The 22458-nt window shown below is 41.9% G+C and overlaps 1 protein-coding gene across 4 annotated transcripts in view; it reads right to left on the reverse strand.

The window, feature by feature from the left end:
• Window positions 1–3043: 3043 nt before the first annotated feature.
• Window positions 3044–22458, reverse strand: part of SEPTIN6 (septin 6) — a 31366-nt gene continuing 11951 nt past the window's right edge. The window contains exons 3-11 of one of the 4 annotated variants that reach the window (XR_010068648.1): window positions 18339–18534; window positions 17015–17201; window positions 16142–16303; window positions 14155–14251; window positions 13656–13824; window positions 12432–12564; window positions 11471–11661; window positions 10395–10452; window positions 7598–8775 (exon numbers count right to left, since the gene is read on the reverse strand). Coding sequence is in view for 3 of the 4 variants with exons in the window: in XM_063313678.1 (XP_063169748.1) it covers window positions 6149–6173; window positions 11471–11661; window positions 12432–12564; window positions 13656–13824; window positions 14155–14251; window positions 16142–16303; window positions 17015–17201; window positions 18339–18534 (1160 nt within the window). In the remaining variant the exon portion in view is untranslated. Of the gene's footprint in view, window positions 3701–5727; window positions 6174–7597; window positions 8776–10394; window positions 10453–11470; window positions 11662–12431; window positions 12565–13655; window positions 13825–14154; window positions 14252–16141; window positions 16304–17014; window positions 17202–18338; window positions 18535–22458 lie in introns of those variants that run through there. The other 3 variants (XM_063313681.1, XM_063313678.1, XM_063313680.1) reach the window with 3 other exon arrangements.

Consider the following 22458-nt stretch of genomic DNA (forward strand, 5'->3'; position numbering starts at 1 on the left):
GATGGCGGCGAGGGGCGCCACCCGACACGGGTCCCGGCGCCTGTTCACACGTGCAGGAGGCCGCGCTTCTTCCACAGCGTCCCCGCCTGGCCGCGCGCGCGCGCGCCTCGGCTGCACCGTAACCTTCCCTCGCTCGCTCCGCCGTTCCTTGTTACACGCGGCTCACGTGGGTGGATGGAACCTCCGAGGCGCGCGAGAGCTTCCGAGCGGCGACCCGAGCGCCTTTCCCCTTCGCCCGGCACAGCGCCGCCCGGCGCCCGGGAGGACCCGACGCTCCCGAGGGCGCCCGGGCCCTTTCTCATTTCCCGCCCGGGGAATTTACGGATGGGGCGGGGGGCGGCCGCAGGCAGAGAGACGGCCGGCGGGGTGCTACATCGCTGCTTTTCGCCGACTGGGTGCGCTCCCAGGCTAAGCCACAAACCATGGTTTGCAAAGTGCGGTGGCTGGGTGCCCGCCGCCCACCTCGAAACAGACGTCCTGCAACTTAGGAATTTTAAAGCCGCTCCTTTAAAATCCATAAAACCTGAAACTCAAATCACTTAAAAGCTCAGCAAGCCCCGAAACTGGCTTTTTTTCATGGCCCCCTGTGAAGTTGCTTTAAAAGAAATACTTGCGGGCATTTTGAATCTCTACATGGCTGGCTGGGGAATTCTGGGAGTTGAAGTCCACGCATCTTCAAGTTGCGAGGTTGACAAACTCTGCTCTAGCGGTTTTGAGTCTATGGCATGGATCTTTTAGAAACTAATTTTTTGCATTTGTTAAAAATGAATTCTAGTGTTCTATGTCAACTGTTTTATTTTATGTAGTATATCCCTTAGGGCTGCCTTGTTTTTAAACTGCACTCATTTTGCTTTGGCAACAGTTCCTTGCGCTGGGTCAGGCTGAGAATAAACCAGCATCCTCAGGCAAAACTGCCTGCAAGTTGATATCTTTCAACTGTGTTATGTCTACAAGCCCCATCATCATCATCTCCAGCAAACATACCCAACACCTCCAGATGTTATGAATTTGGGGGAAACAGAAGCCCGTAGTTTGAAAGACATCTGAAGCTGGACAGCTGCAAGAAATCATCATCAATGTTGGGAAACCAAAAACACTTGGAGTTCTTTTTATACATGTTGGCTACAAGCCTGTAGTCTTTCTACAGATCCAGACAAAGTTGAATTCAAGAGACTGCTTTCTCTTTCAAGCTTTATTAGCTTCCAACTCAGGCTAAGCTGTGGTTTGTTGAGTAAGCCATACATGCAGAGTTTATGTATTAATAAGCCTTCATCTATGACTTACCAATCACAATGAAATGCACTAAACCCAAGCCAGACTTAATTATGGCTTAATATGAAGTGTGAATTTAACAACAGAAGTACATCCTGGGGGCTGTTCTTTGCTGTCCCTAAGAGGCAAGCAACTTAAGTCATTATTTGTATTTTTCTTAAACGCAGGGAGACTGGCACCTCCAGAATACAGAAGCCTCTTCTGGTCTTACAGTATCAAAAAGAATTGGCATATAAACAATGATTGCATAGGAATTTCACTGGGACACCGGTGGAAACCTCTTTACGCTGAATAAAACTCTAGCAACTTTACTTGGCTGAGGAACATTATACATGGCTGTTCTCAGGAGTGAGTTTCTAATAAATCTTCATTTAGAGTCAAACCTGAAGGTCTGATACAAGTACCAAAAGCTTTTGTCCCATCACATAGCCTGAGTAATTCAGTTTCCCACGTAGACAGATGCTGAGAATGGGTCTTTATTTATTTATTTATTTATTTTTCTATCCCGCCTTTATTATTTTTTATAAATAACTCAAGGCAGTGAACATACCTAATAATCCTTCCTCCTCCTATTTTCCCCACAACAACAACCCTGTGAGGTGAGTTGGGCTGAAAGAGAGGGACTGGCCCAAGGTCACCCAGCCGGCCTTCATGCCTAAGGCGGGACTAGAACTCTCATACCACGCCTGATTGGCTCTTGGGCTGAGAGAGAGGGACTGGCCCAAGGTCACCCAGCCGGCCTTCATGCCTAAGGCGGGACTAGAACTCTCATACCATGCCTGATTGGCTCTTGGGCTGAGAGGGCGCGACTGGCCCAAGGTCACCCAGCCGGCTTTCATGCCTAAGGTGGGACTAGAACTCACAGCCTCCTGGTTTCTAGCCCGTTGCCTTAACCACTCGGCCAAACTGGCTTGCTCCATTTCTGATGGCTGAACTCATTGCAGGTCATCTCCGGAAGGTCCAAGTCCTTGTGGCTTGAGGCAATTTTTAAACATTGCTTTCATCCATATTTTAAGGAGTTGGGGGTGCATTAGAGACATGAAAAATCAGTTCTTCCAAATCCACTATAATGTCTCATGGTGTCTGCCAACTGCAAAGTTTATGTGAACCTTATCTTTGTTGTGGTTATATTCAATCTAGACCATCCAAGAAACTGCAGAAGGAAATAATGACCAGGAACTTTGTTTTGGGAGGGTAACTTTTTATTGAAAATTGACAACATTAGAAAGGTATTAAGTTCAACAGTGCTGGTTCGCTCACGTGGGTCATGTAAATATATATTGAGTGCAGCTGTCAAATCACAACTGTTCATAACAAAGTGTTTTAAAAAAAGAAGAGACAGGAAAACGAATTATTGGGAACCAGACCATGCAGTGAATGTTCGAAATAAAGTTCCAAAGTTTCTCAGAAGATACATTTTAAGGGCAGTTACACGTGACTTGCATGACAACTTTGAAAAACAAGAGGATGAATTACTGACACTTTTTTTTTCCTTCACAAACTCGATACTGATTAATCGAAGAGTCAGTTTCTACCCCAAAAGGATTTTGAAGCGGTTAGAACTGTGGGGATTAATTCACAACAGTAATAATACTTAGGTCTTTATACATCTTCCTTCCTTCAAACGCTTAAAGCTCTTTGTGCATTTTAATCACAGTAAGTCTTCCTGCAAAGAGGGCCAACATGTTTATTTCTACAGGACAGGAAGCTGAATCCAGGAGAAGAGATTTAAACAATGAACTTTCTGGCTCAATGCAATACATTGAATAGAAATAAATTTAGTGGATTTTTTTTTTAAGTTAGGAAATATTAACCATTACTTTTTACTGAAATGGCAGGTTATCTAAGCCCCCCCAATGAAAAATATAATTTCCCCTCTCAGACCTCCCCCGACTGCCCTTTTACTGTTAAAAGTAAATATTCCTCAGAGGTAGCAAAGTCACGAGTTTTTCTATTTGTTGTTCATTGCATAATTTTTATCCACACCAACCAATGAATGAATAGTACAATTTTTCCTCTACAGGTATTTGAAAAACACTATCATGATATTGAGGCAAAATAGAAAGGGAATAATAATAATAATAATAATAATAATAATAATAGTCCTGTCTCAGTGTAGAGTAGCCACATCATTAGTTGGACTGCATCTTTTGGGTGCTGTTCAAATTTTTGATGCTCGCCTTTCCAATTATTTTCCATCTTGTCTCATAAAGCACAAGATACCTCAGCTTGAAAAATAAAACCAAACACCCCACTCACGTCATAAAAATGGGGGTGGGGGAAAACAAACCCAAATCTTTCCAAGGCTAATTCCTTTATTGATCCTTGCCTCCCCCTCCCTTCCCGAGCAGGATGGGAGTCCCTACACGTTCACTCAAGCAGAAGTCTTCTTGGACAGACGCAGCAGGTGGAGACAGATTAGAAAAAGCTACAGAGAGAAAGAGGGAAAGGGGAAGAAACAAAGATTGTCAGTTAAACAGCAGAGGGATAAGAGAGGCAATCAAAAGCAAAGCAGAACTGAGGCACACAAATCAAGAGAGGAAAACAGCCAAGTGAATCCACGTTTTTGCTGCCCTCCTGGGAACTCAAGCACCGTTGAGGTAACACCATTGCCTCAAAAAAGGACACACATATTACATATCTGAATACAGGCCATCCTCATTTAGCGACCACAAGTGGGACCAGCAACTTGGTCATTAAGCAAAGCAGTCCCTAAGTGAAACTGTGACTGGGCTTACAATCTGACCTTTCCTTTGCTTTACAGACCTATGAAGGTTCTAAATGCAAGGATTGGTTGTCAAGTTACTTTTCCATCGTCATAACTGCGGTTGCTAAATGACGCAGTCGCTAAATGAGGACCACCTGTACAACACGCATTGTAATAGACAGACTGCAGATGTCTTGGGGGGGAATGCATGAGTGCACAATACAAATATAACATATATATTCCAAATCAATGCGAACATTCAGAGGAAAGCAAGGCAAAATTATAAAGCAACATTCATTTAATCAATTCCCCATGGTTTTACACCCAGAGCTTGAAACTCAGGAATATTCTGCCCCCAGAGTTGGAAGCTTCATCCTAGTTCTGCGGGCAAAGGAATCCAAATGCTGTTTGCTTTTCATTCTAAAATATCCCTTTCTTGCATAATGTGCTTCATTCAGCATTCAGGGAAAGGAATAAAAACCTAGGAGCAGCAGCCCCTGTTTGAATTGCATGAATAATGCCTTCTGCTTTCAAAAGTGGCTGCCTCAATCCTATCCAAAGGAGACATGGTTTTGATAAGCAACCAGGATATCTTCCGATACCATTTTAGGTTCTCCAGGTCTGCACCTTCAGCTTATACTGAAGGATTATCAACAAGGACTATCCCCATACCTTGTTTCTGGATGTTTACACTTCTTTTGTTGCATTTCCATCTCATTAAACAGTTGACAAATCAAAAACTTTTTCAACTATTTCTAAACCCATCACAGGCTTCGGGATAAAAAGCTCCCTGCATTGCTTACAAAGGGTTAAAGCAAGATAGGAAATCATTTGGAACTTATCTGATATTCTAAGCCAGTGTTTCCCAACCTTGTCAACTTTAAGATGTGTGGACTACAACTCCCAGAATTCTGGGAGTTGAAGTCCACACATCTTAAAGTTGACAAGGTTGGGAAACACTGTTCTAAGCAGTCCATCCTTAATCTGGTATCTTTCAGTCATTCTAAGCTTCAAAACCCATATTCCACATCCTCATGGGAGAAGGCCACGATGGCTGGGAATTATGGGGACTGAAATCCTTCACAGTAACAGGGAACCAAGTTGGAGTAGGCTAAAGATCTTTTTTCAAACCCAGGGGATATGACCACAGTTCAAACTGAGCCTCAATTAATCTACAAGACATCTGGACTCTCATTAAAAACCCTTCACTGTGAACATTCATGCTGGGGAAAGTTGCATCAGTGTATGTGATTCTGTCATATTATTTTTTTCCCCTGTGGTGAGTAGCAGGATCAGAAAGGAAAGAAAGGCTTAGCTATTCTCACTGCTCTTAAATTGAATGGTCATCTCCTAAAACACAACCACCAATCCATCATATATTTAGCATGGCTTTCTTACCAAAGGGGAAGAAGATACAGGCAACTAATATTTTGCTTGCTGCTGGAAAAAGTTCAGAAACATGAACGTCCTTTCAGAGACCCAAATGTTAATTTAGAAGTCCAGAATTAGATCTTAAATGTCCTTGCTGTCTCCATTTTCACATTCGGCCGGAAAAGGCAATGGAACAGCTTTGAGAAAAGTGGTGTGAGTCCACCATCTAATTAAAAACCGTTTATGAACCCCAATGGCTCATCACGTGGCTTTATCTACTGTCTGTGATTCCCACCCCCACTTTAAAAAAAAGGCAGCGGTGGGAAATGACACAACTTTTCCAATAAAGAGTACTCAAAGTGTGTGTGTGTTCGTGTGTGTGTTGCAAACAAAAACCTTTCCGTTGTTGCCACCCGGTTAGGTTCTGATGGCAGGCTTGTATGAAGAGTGCAGCCCATTCACCACCCCATTCCCTGCTGGTGGACATCCAGATGTGTTCCATCAACCTCCAACAGGCTAGCAATGATTCTGGCAGACTAGTAACTTGGGTGGGCTTGTTTACAAGGCAGCCTAGAATGGGGATCCCAAACATTCCACAGTGTGTAAGAGAAGCCGCAATTCTGGTCTGTTACATCAGGCGCGCACCATTATACAGCCAAAAAGCAAATAAAAATAATGTAAACTGTTTGCGTAGAGTATGGATTATCATGCTGGAAGCATCATGAGATGACCGTGACTGAACGGGAGCGCAATAAATAAGTGAAGGTCCAAATCCCAGCTCAGTATATTCAGGGGAAACTACTCAGTACATAGCCATGGGTTACTGTAAAAGAAGGGTAACAACAACGACAACAACAAAGAAAACAAAGAAACAAAGAAACAAAAGCAAAGCATTAACCAGAATTATTGTCTGAAAGTTTATTTTTCTTTAAAAAAAAAAGCTTCCCATCAAAGACAGAGACAAAGCAGAAAATAAAATAAAAATAATAACGTATGAGAACAGGTAAGGGGATTTCATTGGTTCAGAACAATTTCAGTGCAATGAGCTCACTTCCAAGAAAACCAAGATTTCAGATCTGAAATGTCTGCCTAGAAGCCTTTTCAAGGATACTGGAAATATGAAAGTTCATTTGGTGGTGATGCTGAGACACACTCTAAATCAGGGTTCCTCGACCTGGGTTCCGCGAGAGGTCACTAGGGGTTCCCTGGGAGATCACGATTTATTTAAAAACTGATTTCAAATTTGGGCAACTTCAGATGAAAGAGGTAGGTTTCATTATTTATTTTTAGTTTAAGAACACCGCTGATGCATATAGACAGGCCTACCCGTGAAATGAATATAGTCATTTTGTACCTTCTGGCCTATATTTGAGTCTGAATCTGCAGGGGTTCCCTGAGCAAGGCCTGAAAAATATTTCAAGGGTTCCTCCAGCGTCAAAAGGCTGAGAACGGCTGCTCTAAACTATTAATCAAGTTGGCTGTTTGGCTCAGGGACGGCTATTTCTGCATTGGGGGCACATTTTCTTTCCATAGTGGGCCAATGGTTGGCCATGGGTGGCCATCTCTGTTATAACTGGGGCCACCAAGTAGGAAAAGTTTTACAGTCATGGACGACATGTACTCAGGAACAAATGTGGGAACAGGATACCAAATCCAGACAGGAAAAGCATCTAAGTGGGAAATGTACTTCCCTCACACACATTCGTAGAGGCAATATCCGGTTCCTTGCTAGTAAAAACATGGGACTTTCTCTTTTAAGCTATACTTCAATTAAAATCAAGGGTAACTCTTAGGAGCTGGACAGAATTGTTTGGGTAGGGCCTGGAAGATGCCAATGGTCACTCTTGGCTTTCAGGTAGAAAAACTCACTCCCATCCCTATCATGGGCATTTCCCAAGTTAACACCAGGGCTCTTCAAGACAATGTACCCATACTTTTTAGATGACCTATATTTCAGAACTGCATTCTGTGAAGAGCACAGATCAAGGCCAGATGCAGACATAACAAATGATGCAACTTTTGGTGGCCAAGAATTGGGGGTTATAAACTCTAAAGCAACTTTCTTCAGTCTGGGGACCCTTTAAAGGTAAGACTTCAGCTCCCCAAATTCTCAGCAACAGTCATACTGTCTGGGAAACTTCTGCAGTTGAAGTCCATTCAAAAGGAGAATTCTAACAGGGAAAATAATTTACTTGCTCCTTCTTTAATTGATTTCTTTAATAAATTATTAAATAATTTACTTGCTCCTTCTGGATGACCAAGGGGTTTTATTTTATTTTATATATCACACACCCCACATAGTATGTTTCCTTGTATCAATATGAGTCTGCAATGCTAAACATACGTTTCCTGCCAGGAAAATGCATGAAATCTGCATTATTGAACTGCCCCAGCTTCTCCCACACAACATGGAAAATGTCACTTTGTGAGGCTGCCAAAAATTCCCTGCTCTTAAACCAAGCTTTCCATGATTAAAAATATTCAAATCAAAGTAGAAATGAAGGATGCCTTAGAATTCTTTATCCCTTTCCAGCTTTGGGATAGAAAAGAGTCTATTTTTTCAGAGTTCATATTTTTAGACTGAGAAATAACTGAGATTATTTTTGTACAAAAAGAAGAGATGCTTATCTATCCCTGCAGGATGAAGTACTAAGGAGGACAGTGTAGCAATGCTAACATGCAAGCAAAGCCCACTGAATTCAGAGCTATAGATTCTGGCCAGGTTTAACTCAATGGAAAAACTCCTGCTTGTACATAGAAGGTCCAAGGTTCAATATTCAGTATCCCCAGATAGGGATGGGAAATGTTGCAAACAGCTCCGGTTACACCTTCAGATTCCTATTTTTGCACTCATTTGTTGTGTTCAGCTTTGTAACAGTCAAGGCACAGGGAAAAACAAAAATTGGATGAACAAAAACCTCCTTAAAAATATCCTATAAAGCTCTTCAAAAAAGCAAAGGAAAAAGGAAAAAAAGGAACCTTTATGCTCAACTTTTTTTTCTCTCCCTTCTTGAGAGAAAGGGCTCAGCTGTCCCCATGCAGCTGTTAAGCAGACATGCAGCCTGGCCATTCACATGTGCATGAACACACCCACACATGCATGGGCCGTGCCTTAATGAAATGCTGATGCTGAACGTTTCGGGACATCAGTCCTGAAAAAATTGCTGGTCAACAGGATAAAAACAGATAATGGTTTGGAGCCTGGCTCATCAGATCCAAGAAAGCATTGCCGAGTTCTTCGCCCGAACAGTCAAGGGAGTATGACCTCTTTTTGCATTCAGGAAAAGAGAACAAAACAGAAAAAATGCAGAATGGAACAAGATGATGCACTAGGAAGAAAAGGTACAGGGGTGGACTGCAAATTAATTCAAAACGTGGGATGGTCTTTTCTGGAGCAAAAGAGTAAGGTCTACAGGAAGCCTGAACTGAAAACAAACAACAACAACAAAAGGATTAATGTTTTATTAATTAATTAATTGCAAGGTAAATAATGTCTGTACCAGGGATGGGCAACATATTTTCAATCAAATGTCACACTAGGAGATATTGTGTGAGACACAAAGACCATTTGTTTATATGTTACATTCAAAGGTTCATGTTTTATGGCAGATGCTGATCCCTTGAAAACGGACATGTGCATCAACCTTGATCTTCCTATTCTGGAGCAAAATATAAATAGTTTGCAAAAAAAATGACTTTAAGGTTTAATAACAGTCTTAAAGGAAAAAGAATGATCCCAATGAACTGGAAGCAATATTTATCTGTCTTTTAAAATTCTTGAGCCATTAAGCTTATAAACCATGTAGCAATTTTAAAAGGGGATGCTTAAAACTTAAGCTCTATATATGCTGGCAAAGAAATGCAGACAAGCATCAACACAATTCTGGCATTCCCACGATGCCTTTGGACCATCTATTTGCCCATCCCTGGTCTCTAAATTATAAGAGGAAGGGGGAAAAAACGTTAGTTTTTGATTTTGCTTAAACATGCTTGAATTATACAGCAATACGCATGCAATACTTCTGTTGCCAGCCGATTGCAGCTGGTTGCTTAGATGGATGCAGGAAAATATCAAGCCATGCAAGATTTCCCAGCCCAAATCAATACTGGAAACATTTTTGAATTGTTGGGAAAGATCTTCCTGCACTTTGCAAAGAAAAGAACAGATGCCTCATTCTCAAAGCTTTGTTTGCCACCTATAATCTGAGGGACAAAAAAGGAGGCTTCTTTGAGCCACCACTAGTATGCTTCAGTGTTGTACATGGCAACCTGCCAAAAACAATTCAAAGCTAACAAGGACCCACAATGTTTATTCCAGTTCTTCTCCAGCCCTTGGTCATGTTCTGAAACCAGTATAAAAAGGACTATTGTTTGTGCCAGTTTTTCACATTGCTGATGTCGTCCTGAAGACAAACAGTTGGTTTTTCCCCTTTCTGCCCTTAGCTTGTCTTTTGGCACAGAAACTATTCTGGAAGAGTACTTTAACCCCAGAAGAACTTGTTTAAATTATAATCAGACCCACGCATCAACAGTTGTAAAAGGTTCCCAGTGATTCAAATAAGTTTCCATCCTATTGTAGACTAGTAGCAGGTTTAGCTATTGTTCGATCTAACCAGCTCAGCAACTAAAGGCTAATAACACTGTTTTTTGCACAGTGTTAATTGAGCAAAAGGCTTCTAACCTTCTCCCGTCCAGAATGGAAAAGAAAGGTGAAAAATGTCCCTTTATGAACCTCGGTTACTTACTTACTGCCCTATGTAAACCGGTATCAGGCACAAAAAAGAAGAGTGGGGAGGAGGGAGCAACTGTGGTGCATTTCAGAAGAACTTAAAAATATATTGGTGGCTGTCCAAATAGTATATGTAGAAGTTAAAGGGTCTTCTGCCTGCATTCACTTTACTGGAAGGAAGAAGAAAGGTACATAATTGGAAGAGTGGCCAAAAATGCTAGAAGTCAAGACGATTCGGAAGGGATGTGCCTGGTTTTGCACAAGCTGCACTTGTGGATCCCACTGCAGTGGCTTCTTGATTTAGTCACAGCTTACCGGCACAAGGTGCCTTCATGCACCATGCATGCACCATGCAGCAAACAGCAGGGATTAACTGAAAAATAGCACACAAGTAACAACTAAGAGGAAGGCAATTTAGTGCACTTAAAATGTAAGGAAAAAGAAACAGGTAAAAAAAAAAGTCTTGATTTTTGTATTACCTTTGGGGGGGGGGAAATTAAAAGCATTGGCAGGGAGCCAGCAAATGGTCAACATGGGGAGCAGTGGTGAAATGATGAAAATGGGGAAGTCAGGGAGATACAGCCCCTTTATTTTTGAGAAGGCCAACTTAGTTAAAATGTCCAACATGATAATGGGCCATGATGAAAGTTAGGAGGAGAAGTGGATTTTCCTTGGCCTGCTCGGTCCTTCCACCCATATGCCAAGCATTGGACAGAAGCAATAATCCCTAAAGCTTCAGCCTTATGCTGAACTGTGCCATTGGCTCCAACTCTTTGAAGAATACAAATGGAGAATCATTTTCTTCCTGCGTGACTGGGGCAAAAGCCATCTGTGTCCCTAGATGAGTGGCGATCTCCTCTTTTTGGTAACAGAAATCAAGGGTCTGAGAAGAATGAGGGGCCCCTGGCTTTAACGGCAGACTTCAACGTCTCCTTCCATGAGGTGAAGTAAATAAGACTGAAGCCGCAGTGTCACCACATGAAATGATTTAACTCCACCTTCTCACTGCAGCCATCGTGTATAAACCATTTTGGGTTTTTCTGGTCAGGCAATTGCTATATGTTAGTCACGGCCAGTTTTTATTATGGGGACAAGTCTTTCGGACTTCAGGGTTGGGCCCAGACGGCTTCCGCCGTCTTGCAAGTAGCCACGCCCAAGAAATTCTGCCATGAGCAGATGGGAAATCACCAGACATTGATTAAACCAGTTGAGGGACAACCCAAGAGATCCTTCACTCTACCCATTCATGCCAGGGCTTGCACTGAAAGCCCAGCTCCCAAAGAGGATTTCAAAATGAGGTAAGGCCAGCACATGTTTGCACCACAAGGGTGGTAAAAAGACATCAAATGTGGAGAAAACAAAGAGGCAAGATGCCAGAGGTGCCCACTTACTTTTTTCTCTCCTTGTCCCTTTTCAGTGTCTGTGAACCTCCTGCTTGCTGAGTCTGAGACTGAAGCAATTCAGCGGCTGTCTTCCTCTGCTTAAATGCGTTGACTTCATCGTCCAGGGACTTCTTCTTGTCCTCCAGTTTCTTCTTCTCATCCTGATGCAGCTTCTTCAGACGGTCAAATTTCTCGTGGAGCTGGAATGAGAAGGCGGGGTACAAAGGCATACAAGTAGAGCAAATTCTCAAGGGGCACTCCAGACAGTCCCATAACTCCCAAGCCTTCCGTGAACAGAGGAGTAAGAACGTTGTTATGGGGCTCAGCAATCCTGTGACCAACTTGCTTCGTGAAGGACACAAAGGGACAGACCCTTAAATCAGAAGTGTGCCTCACGGTGGAACACATCTGATGTTTGAATGGCCTGGTGAACAAAATAGCTGGGACTGAGACGCAGAAGTGGACAATGACACAAGAGGGAGCTTTGATTTAAATTAAATGCATCTCTGAGGTAGCGTAACTTGCCTTAAATCTCTCACAATATGTGGTCTCCTGAGAAACGTACCATGGTGGAACTCTACATCAGCTCTCCTTAAACCTTCCAAATTCACGTCTGTTTGCAGGTGCATTCTCTGCAGCTGCCACGGACATATTCACAGATACTCTTTCTTTGCTTTGCACAGGAAAAGAGCATGCAAGAAGGTGATGACTGAACACCCTACTTATCCTAAGTGGGGAATAGTGTTCTGGGAGGTCACGTCTGAGATACTGCTTTGGGGAGATCCCACAAAACCCTTAACACAGGTGATGCCGTAAAGTGCGTTGCTTGATTTAAACAACAGCCATCTTGCTGTGATGAAAGGAATGCGTTTAAAACAAGAAACACGGCTCAGACCTACACCATTTCGTCGCATCGGTCCTGACGTACGTGATCCCACTTTGCCCTCCCCGCAGACCCTCATCAGTTCACCTCTTTTTCAGCCTCTTTCAGCTCTGCTTCCTTCTCTTTGACTCTCTGGACAAACATCTGCCTCATTTCCTCTTCTTTCTTCTGCAGTTCCCCCAGAAATTCATTCCTTTTGGCCTCATAGGTTTCTTGTAAACTAAGGTAAGGCAAGAAGGTAGAAGGGGCAATATTTTAAAAGAGGAAAAATCAGCCAATTCCATTGGAGTCACCTTGCAGCTCACGTGATCAGAAGCCTATTAATGTCTTCTGCCCTTACATCGGCAGAGCCGTGATTACCTTGAACTGAACGAAAAGGTGGAACTGATCTCCAGCCAACGGAATGTTCATTAAACATAAATGCCCCGGAGTTTCTAGATATGTGGTTAAAGTATGTTGCTGGCAAGATAGACCTGGGGATGGGAACTTAAAAATCTGCATCAGAAAATAAAACAGATGCTTGTGTTGAGTGTTTATAGAATGAAATTGTTTGGCATCGTTCCATTATTATTATTATTATTATTATTATTATTTGAATGATGTGAATGAAAAAAGATTGTTCAGTGAGGTGAAGAAAAAGATCTTCGCTCCTTGGATTTTGTATCTATTTTATTCTTTATTTATACCGGTTATTGATATTGTAATTTATATTTTTATGGTTTTAATTGCTGATTTTATTGTGAACCGCCCAGAGTCCCCCTTTTTGGGGGAGATGGGCAGTGATATAAATCTGAACAATAAACAAACAGTCAAAGATTCTGAGCTTTTTTCATATGTTGTCCCTATATGTCTCCAAACCATTTTTGGAAGCCACAAGCTGAAACAATCATAATTGTAATATAGCTTGTTCAACGAATTATAACTTAGTGTTGTATAAATGTAGCCACATTTGAATTCAGAATCATGGCTTGTTCTTTGTTTGCTTTATGTTTATCTACAATCTGGGTACTAGCAGAGCAGGGGAAAGGAAACAAAGATTGACCAAACAATCAACATTTGAAATACTTCTTGGCTGGCTTAGTGCTATGAAAGAATCTAGACAATGCTCATGTTGTTTAAAACTGGACTGGGAGGGTTTTTTTCCCTAAGGGAATTTTTTTCCACCAATGTCATATTAAGTAGACTCTGGAGCAGGGTAACTGTTGAAGCAGGTCAAAAAAGTCAAGCTTTACTCATGCAGTAGCAGTCGCCATCTTGGTTTTTTTGACAGCCCCTTCCTTCTACAGATGCCCCTGTCCTGGTAGATAATACCTGAATGGCTTGCTGTCTGGATCGGTATCCTTAAATCCCATTTCCTCCAGTTTACATCGCCGATATAATTCATAATGGCGTGTGTGGGTTTGTTCACGAAGATCTTCCATGTTTACTCGGATCAACATCTCTCTGAGTTTCACAAAGTCACAGTGGGCTTCATTTTCAACTGTATGGATAAGTAAAAAGAGGGTGACAGCTGAGGCTTATCTGAATGGACATTGCTCTAAAACGGTGCCTCTCAACCTTGGCAACTTTAAAATGGGTGACTTCAACTCCCAGAATTCCCCAGCCAGCATGGCTGGCTGGGGAATTCTGGGAATTGAAGTCCACCCATCTTAAAGTTGCCATGGTTGAGAGACCCTGCTTTAAAACTTTTGTGGGGCCTTCTATTTTCTATGAACCTATCTTATTCTAGGTCAGCTGCGCATGGTCTAGCTAAAACAACAAGGAAGAACATTCTGTCAAGATGTGGCCCAGAACTAGAGGCGTTACTCACCCTGCACGGTCCCCCACGGATACTGGCGTGCCTTCATCATTTTATTTCCTATCTTGACTTCTTCTGTGCTGCCAATGATGGCAAAGGGTAAGTGAGCCTGGAGCACCCCAAGAAAAACAGAGAATGCATCTTCAGTTGTTAGTGGATGTACCAGACATCACAGGAAGGAACCACAATTTTATTCAGTCTGGAAGGATTGTATGGTTTACCTCAATAGCAATATATATAATAGGGCAGTGTTTCTCAACCTTGGCAACTTGAAGACGTGTGGACTTCAACTCCCAGAATTCCCCAGCCAGTGCTGGCTGGGGAATTCTGGGAGTTGAAGTCCACACGTCTTCAAGTTGCCAAGGTTGAGAAACACTGTAATAGGATAACTCTTTACATACATGGTAAATTTATACATGTACAGTACCTGTGCATTTGCATTTTAGTAGATTTGTTTGTATTTTTTATATCGTGTTCTTCCTCTTTGCATCCTGGATTTGTGTTAATTTAGATACCTGATAATGGTTGTTAATCACAGTTCAGTAAAAACAAACTAAAATCAAAATCCGTATTCTTTCTACCTGGTGGATGAAGGGAGAAAGAGCACAGAGGACAAGGAAGTCCTGCCTGAAAGTCTGTAAGAGAGGTAAGGTGTGAATCTTTTTTCCAAATGTAAAACTTAGTTCAGTTGGAGGCTAGAAGGCTTCTGTGGTTAGGCACAGGAGAACACTGTTGTGTTTTGTGTATGTACACCTCCCCAATTAGAAAATCAAGAGGAGCACCACTCCATAAAAAGCTGCATTCGAGTTTTGCTGGCGCTGCCTCAGAATCAGTCCAGCTTGTTCACGAGGAACCATGATTCTTCCCACACAGGACAACACTGAGGATCATCTTTAAAAAGCACAACTCAGACTTTTTAACAGGTGACTTTTCCTTCATCCATTTAAAAATAATTTTTACCTGCAAACTAACGCCCACTCATTTCTAGATTTGGGAAAAGACAAGCACAGAAGGAATACAAAGGCGACTTTGCTGCCATGAGAAACTGCATAAATAAAGTCCCCAGCCTCCAGAAAAGCAAAAACCCATTTCTCGCAGCCCTGCACGTGGAAAATAGCCAGACATGGCCACCAGAAAAAAGAAAAACAAAACCCCTTGACTTTTAGGCCTGGCTGTGCAGCCATAAAAATAATATAGCTACTGGAATTAAATTGTTTTTGGGTTGACTTAGCAGCACATTACACACAGGTAGGATTATCGCTGATTATTTTCTCTCTTCTGGATATCAATTTATCCAACCAAAAGGATATTGAAGGAAGAGAATTCTAACTTCACCCTTTGCTCAATTTCAAGTTTTTTAGAGTCATCCGCTTCCTTGATGGCACATTCATGGCAGATGTGAAATAGGAATCCAACTTTTAGTGTAACATGCTGGTCACCGGATTCTTCTGACACTACAATATTCTAACAATCCTCACCCAGTAAGATTGGCAGGCCTGTAATATATTTCTTCAGAAGAGGAGCTTCTAGTCCCTATGACTGAAAGTGTATTATAGGATTTGCAACGGATACGGGATAGTGCCTCTATGTAGTGGTTGTCCAAGTCTCCTTGCAGCAGAACAGATAACCAAGGATTCTGGGATGGGTATTTTTGTAATTTTTCATCAAGGGAGCCATTCAGGTTATTGAGGCAACGCTGACAAGACTAAAATCTACAGACTGGCAGAACTGGGATTGTGAACAATACAATTCCTCCCTCCCAAGTTAGCTCAGTTAAAAATATTAATTTCATGGCAGGCTGTCACTATGGGCTCAGCCATTTTGATGACCCTGGTGTGTAAACCTCTCACGTGACGTGTGAGAATATGGGCGTTAGGGCACTCCCTCCCTCCATGAACTAGGCAATCTTTACAACAAGTGTCCTGCAAGCATTTACAGCTGGACAACCACTTGCTCAGGAAAAACTACAGCAGTTACTGTTGTTGCGGCATCATCTTACATTCATGGTTCCATTTATTTCCGACACGGATTCATCGTCGGTAGGGAACTGATAGATTTGCACCCCATTGCTCACTAGTTCACTTGTGATCTTGATTTTGAATTTGGTGAGCTCGCTCTTGGAGACGGCGTCAGATTTGGCAATAATAGGAATGATATTCACCTGCAGGGAATACCAAAGAAGAAAGGAAGCGTTCTGAACATTTAAACTACACAAAGTTTAAATTCCCAGAGCCATTTTGCAATCAGGGCGGTTTTTTCAGTGGGAGAGGGATGTTTCAAAGCGGGCAAGACCGGATGAGATTCTCCTTTATATTTTCCTGGACTTAAAAAAAAAAAGAAAAAAATAAGTCTTTCAGACTTGCAAGATTCTGTTAATATAGCTTTGCTATATTACTATAGCTTTACTATAGCTTTACAGTAGATCTAGCTCATCTGGTCATGTTTCCTGTCTGGTCTGCCTAGTAAGGCTGACATCAATCTTGCAAGTCTGAAAGCACAATTCTCTGCCCCCCCCCAGTCTCCTTTACAGCCCAAGAAACTAGGGAGGGTCCCTTCTGAGCCTCTTGCCCTGCCTGTTATGCAGCTGTGGGCTATGCTGTCTCTTATCTGACTGTTCCCTTGGCTGTGTCTCTTCGCCCAGTCTCCCAAGGCCTTTCTCACATTCCACCATGCATCCTTAAACTTGCTACTGGATTCTATTTAAGCGGGACTGAATTAAGAGTTCTGCACCCAGCTATAAGACCTACAAATGAACTATATCCCACTTTTCAAAGTATAAGAAGCATCACAGGAGTGGACAACCCACGTCTGGGGTCACATGAAGCAGGAGAATGAACAAGACTTCCTCCTCAGATGACCCTGCACTTCCTACCTTACTGTCCAGTTTCTTCATTGTTACCAGATCCAGGGATTTCAAAGAATGTCCTGTGGGAGCGATGAAATATAAGCAAGCGTGGACCCTGGAATCATGGTAGTTATGCAGCACCCGTTTAATTTTCAGCTCCTCTTGCAGATAGGCTTCAAATTGGGTATCAATGAATTCCACAATGGGTTTATAGCTTCATCAGAAGGAAAGGGGAGAGAGAACACAGAATGCGTGTTAATTCTTAGTGCTTCCTACACAGAAAAAAAAGCTTCTTTTGAGCAACCTCCCTCATCTGGTATTCTCCAGATGGGTGGGCACCATTCCCAGAATTCTCAGCAGCATGGCTGAAAGGAATTCTGGGAGCTGCAGTCCTAAAACATTTGGGGATGCCAAATTAGGGGAGGCTGGATCACACACAGTCTTTTGGATATCATTAGGAACGCTTCTGCCTCTAACTCATCATTCCTGTATATATATTTGTGACAACTGCACAGATCAACCAGACAACCATATCTCTTCCCTAGAAGCAAACGGTCCTAACAGCTCATTAATGGCCAACTGGAATAAAAATACAACTGTTTGCACAAGCGCTGTTTTCACACACACAATAATAATAATAGAGCGCAATGTGCTTCAAGATTGAAAGCTGGAATCTTGTGAGCTGGAAAGAACTGGCTCATTTCCAGATTGCAACCTCATCAAAATGAGTTGCTTCACAGAAACTGGATTATTCAATCCACAAAGGTTTAGTTTATTAATTATTTTATTGCAATTTTTAAAAATCACGCCAATGAAAAAAAACACTCAACCCAAGAACCCCTAACTATAAAAAAATACGAGAACTATGAGCAAAAATAATTTTTTTTAAAAAAACCTCTTTTTTAAATTCAATCCATAAAGTGTCAGACATGAGTCAGAAAGTATTTAATCTACCCATTTTCCACAATCCTGGACTCTCCTTTTGAGACTGCAGCTTCCATAAAGCTCAGCCCATCACCCAAGGGATGGAGAGAGGTCAATAGCTGTGTATTTGCAAGCCTTAAATAATGCATGCCTTAAATAACTTAGTTTAAATAATTTAATGAAACAAGCACTTGTCTACTGACACCTGAGGCATTCCAACTCAGTGAGAGATTGGAAATTTTGCATGATGAAAAACCACCCAAGTCCAGTCCCTCCCCTGCTCCGTGGGTTCATCTGAACTGATCTAAGGCCTCGTCTTTGTTCTCCCTGGATTTAGCCAACAAGATATTACCAGATTGGTTCTCAAGATGGAGCTGCCCAGAAGATAAGTCCTAATTTCTATTTCACCATGGAAACTTCTGCTTACCTGTCTTCTTTGTTAATCTGATCCCCAAAGCCCAGTGTGCTGACAATGGTCAGCTTCAGATGAACATTGCTTTCCTGCAGATCATAAGAACTGGATTTCAGCTGAACTCCTGGCTGGGAATGAGATGCTGGCTCGCCTTCAAACTTGGTGTTGAACAGCGTATCCATCAGCGTGGATTTCCCAAGACCAGTTTCTCCTTTCGGAGGTGAAAAACACACACACACACACACACACACATTTTATTTCAATATGGCTCTAAAAATTAGGATGAAATCCAACCAATAAAAGCAAACTCAGAGGGAACCAAAGAGCAGGTGCAAATCCTTTCTTTCAAATATTTACATAGGCTAAATATGTGATGAGAACACTGTTTAGTGGTACAGCCCCATTACAACAAGCAAAAGAATATTCAGTACTTTAAGGAAGGAGTTCTGAGACGGTTTCATCCCAATAAACAAATAAAAATAAATATTTTAATTAATAATAGCAACTATCAGAAACAACAGATAGTGGTATGCAGGGTAAGGTTAGGATTTTTTTAAAAAATGCACTAAATTTAAAAATAAAAGGTTAGGTTCTTCCTATTCCCTAACTTTAGAACCAAAACCATTTGTGTAGCTATGGGGCTCCATCAAACCCAAGCAAAATAAACTGTTTTAGCCCACTGGTTGTTTTTTTTCCTACTCTCTGTTCTGTTTGCACAATAATGCACTGACACACATTTCCTGCATCACAGGGCATGGCAGTATTTGCCCTCCAGAGATGGGGGAAGGTAGAGAACCTAAGCCATGCAAAATAGAAAGCTTTCCAGTACAGACACACAACACACACACACACACACCCCTCTCAAATCACAACAAAAGGAGAGGTGGGGGAAGGGCAGAAAAGGGAAAGCTGATGTATGGATTTGTCAAAGGACTGCAGAAGATTTTTAGGATTGCAGTACGGTAGCAGCATTTCATGTGCAGATGTTTGTTCTGCAGCAAAAAAAAATGTTTATCTTTTTTTTTTTTAATCCATTCAGTCGAGTCTGATTCTCGGAGACTGTCTGGACAAGTCCCTGCAGTTTTCTTGGCAATGTTTTTCAGAAGTGGTTTGCCATTGCCTGCTTCCTAGGGCTGAGAGAGAGGGACTGGCCCAAGGTCACCCAGCTGGCTTCGTGCCTAAGGTGGGACTAGAACTCATGGTCTCCCAGTTTCTAGCCCTGTGCCTTAACCACTATGCCAAACTGGCTCTCTGTTTTTCATAGTTTCATTTAAAATACAGTCACCTCTCTTTGCCACAGTTTGAGCTCAATGCAAATTTTGCAAAGCCAATATTTTAAACATTTCACAAAACGAACACCACCACTGGCAATCCAACAGTTAAAAGCAACTGGGGTTCTAAAAATTATTTTTACTGGCTGTAGAGAAATAAAGTGGTATTGATAACCATCTATTTGATAAAAGTAAAGATGCCAAGGCAACACCGCAGGGGGGCGGGCAGAATACAGGTATATAATTTTTAAAAAATGATAATCCTCCAGTTGGATAATCCCATAGCGTTTCAGAATTTATTTTTAATTTTTTTTTCTCCCTGAAAAACAGATGAAGGGGCAGGATCCACATTCATGCAATACTGAGCAATTGTATGGGGGGGGGGGGAGATCAAGAGACAGCACAGATTTATACATACAAGCCACAACAGTTTTTGTGCAAACATGAGAAATAATAGATCAGGATAAAAAGCAACAGAATTAAAACAGATGGACATGTTTTCCTTTAAATCTGGCATGGGTTTAAAAAAAATTACTTGGAATTTAAATGCTCAGGGTAGATCTTAGCTTGTTTCCTGAAGCACCACTTAAACATTCCCAGTGCACCCACTAGTCCAAAAAGTGGCCAGCTCTTGGCACCATCAAATCTGCTATTTCAACTGCCTGGCATGTGGTGAAGTCCATGAGATCAGGTTGTGAGTTTCCTCTAAGACATGAAGAATCCTGTGTGGGTCCACACTAGGATGAAATAGGAGTAAGTAGGTTTCCTGCCACGATTTCACATACTCTGGCCCAGCAATATTGGTCTACATTGCTCTCCATCACCCCATTGTTACAATCCAATCTGAGTCTGCAATGCCCAAAGATTCCATCATTAACATCCAGATCTAGACAACCTATATTTCGCCCAACAAATGCAAACAGTTCATCAGTCCATCCCTGCCCCTTCCCTATGCCTACCCAGAAGGTTTTATTCCAGTAAACAGGCTCCTATTTCAGCTACTTAGACGTTGTTCATTCTATTACTGATTTATACTTTGAAATAAGCTAACTTTGGTTTCTGCTAGCATGGCTGGGAACAATTCCTATCTCAGAATGCTGAACAGGTGACTATATAGGACAAGACAGGACAATATAAAACCTTCTTGCGTCAAAAGGACCCAAACACCAGAGATTTAGATGGCATATAAGTCTGCATCACCCCGCTATGAAGTAGTACATTTTACACAAGGCATCACTGCTGATCCCAAATTAGAATTTCTTTACTGCTTTTTAAGGAAACCAATCAGCTGATCCAGTTACTTTCCCACAGAATATTCTGAGCTTTTTCTCTTAAGAAGAAGAATCTTCTTCTTCCAGTTTTAGCTTTCTAGCTCAAAGATGAGCAAAAAAACCTCAAAAAAACTGGAAGGAGAAAGACATAGACCACAGTTTATTTTCCTCTTTCTCTCCAAAGGTGAGTGGCTGTGGTGTAGTGATGTCACCAAAGGAGGTGCACCTGAAATGTTCTTTTTTAAAAATTATTTAGGTGTGTGCGTATTTTTTTAAAGCTCTGGAAAACGTAACTTATATATCTTGAGCTGCAACATTAAGAGGTTCTGGGATCTGCGGTTAAAAAGCATATGATCTGTACCAGAGGAAAAGCTGTGTGGAATTTGGAAATGGGTTCACCATTTTGTCATTTTTTTTCCAACTTGCTTTCATCAAGACAGAGAAGTAACATGTCATATCTGGGCTTACTGCCAAGAAAAGTTAACAGCTCTTTAATGAGTTACGGATTTCCTGGAACATAATCCAGAAATTGGGCATTAGGGGGACGCAGAAGACATTAGTTGCCTGAGGAAACAGACGTAATCAACACTTTCAGACTGAAAAGTTTCCTGGAACTGAAGAGCTGAGACGAATCTCCGCTTTGGTGTAACTCCATCCTGGAGTTGAGCCCAGCCGAGCTTCCTGACACAGAGGTCACCGAGTGTGAATACACAATCTTTCACAGCTTGCCAAAGCTAAGCCATCTTTGCCAGAGTCAAATTAAAAAAGAAAGAAAAAAAAGGAGCGGGGAGCTCTGAGCACTGATGAGCAAGCAGAAATCATTCCTGTCTCTGGAACATTAAGAGCACCACCCAGACACTCAGAGTAGCCAATTGGGACCACAGAAAACACCCAGAATTGACATCGCCATTTCCTTTTCTTTGAAATAAAAGCAGTTAGGTAAAGATTTGTACAAAAAGGCTGTTTTTGGGCTGCAGGGGTGGGGGGAGGGAATGAGAGAGAAGCTGATACAGTCATGGGAAGAGAGAGAAAATGTTTCCGTGAAGTTGCCCCTGGGATAAATCTCACTCCAATCAATCAATTATTTATCTCCTTTATATTTCATCTTTCATCCAAAGAGTTTAAAAGGATGGACATGGCTATTTCTCTCTTGGCAAGGCAGAAGGGACAAGCCCAGGTCATTCCCCCCACCAGCGCCTTTAACATCTTCTAGCATCATCCAGGCATCCTTGGGTCAAAATTTCAATTACTGTAGACAGGTTTTATTACGTCATCTCAACAATGGCTGGACGAGGCTGTGAAGATACTATAAGTCACTGGTGTGGAAACAACCTTCATGAGCTTCATGGTAAAATGGAAGTTGAAAACTGGGTTGCTTCAGTGCTGTTTCAAACTGTGTGTTGTATGGTCCCTCATCATCCCTCCTGTTCAGCTCTCTTGCCGCATCCTTAATCTTTCATCTACGATATGTATAGTAGCTCTTGCCTACAGTTCTGGGCTGCCATTTAAATCATAAAGACCATAAATGCTGAACAGTTGGAATGCCCAAATACTCAATAAATGTAAAGCATTTATATTAAAGCGTGGAGGTTT

This window comes from Candoia aspera, chromosome 12 (genome assembly GCF_035149785.1).
Source record: "Candoia aspera isolate rCanAsp1 chromosome 12, rCanAsp1.hap2, whole genome shotgun sequence".
NCBI classification, from domain to species: Eukaryota; Metazoa; Chordata; class Lepidosauria; order Squamata; family Boidae; genus Candoia; species Candoia aspera.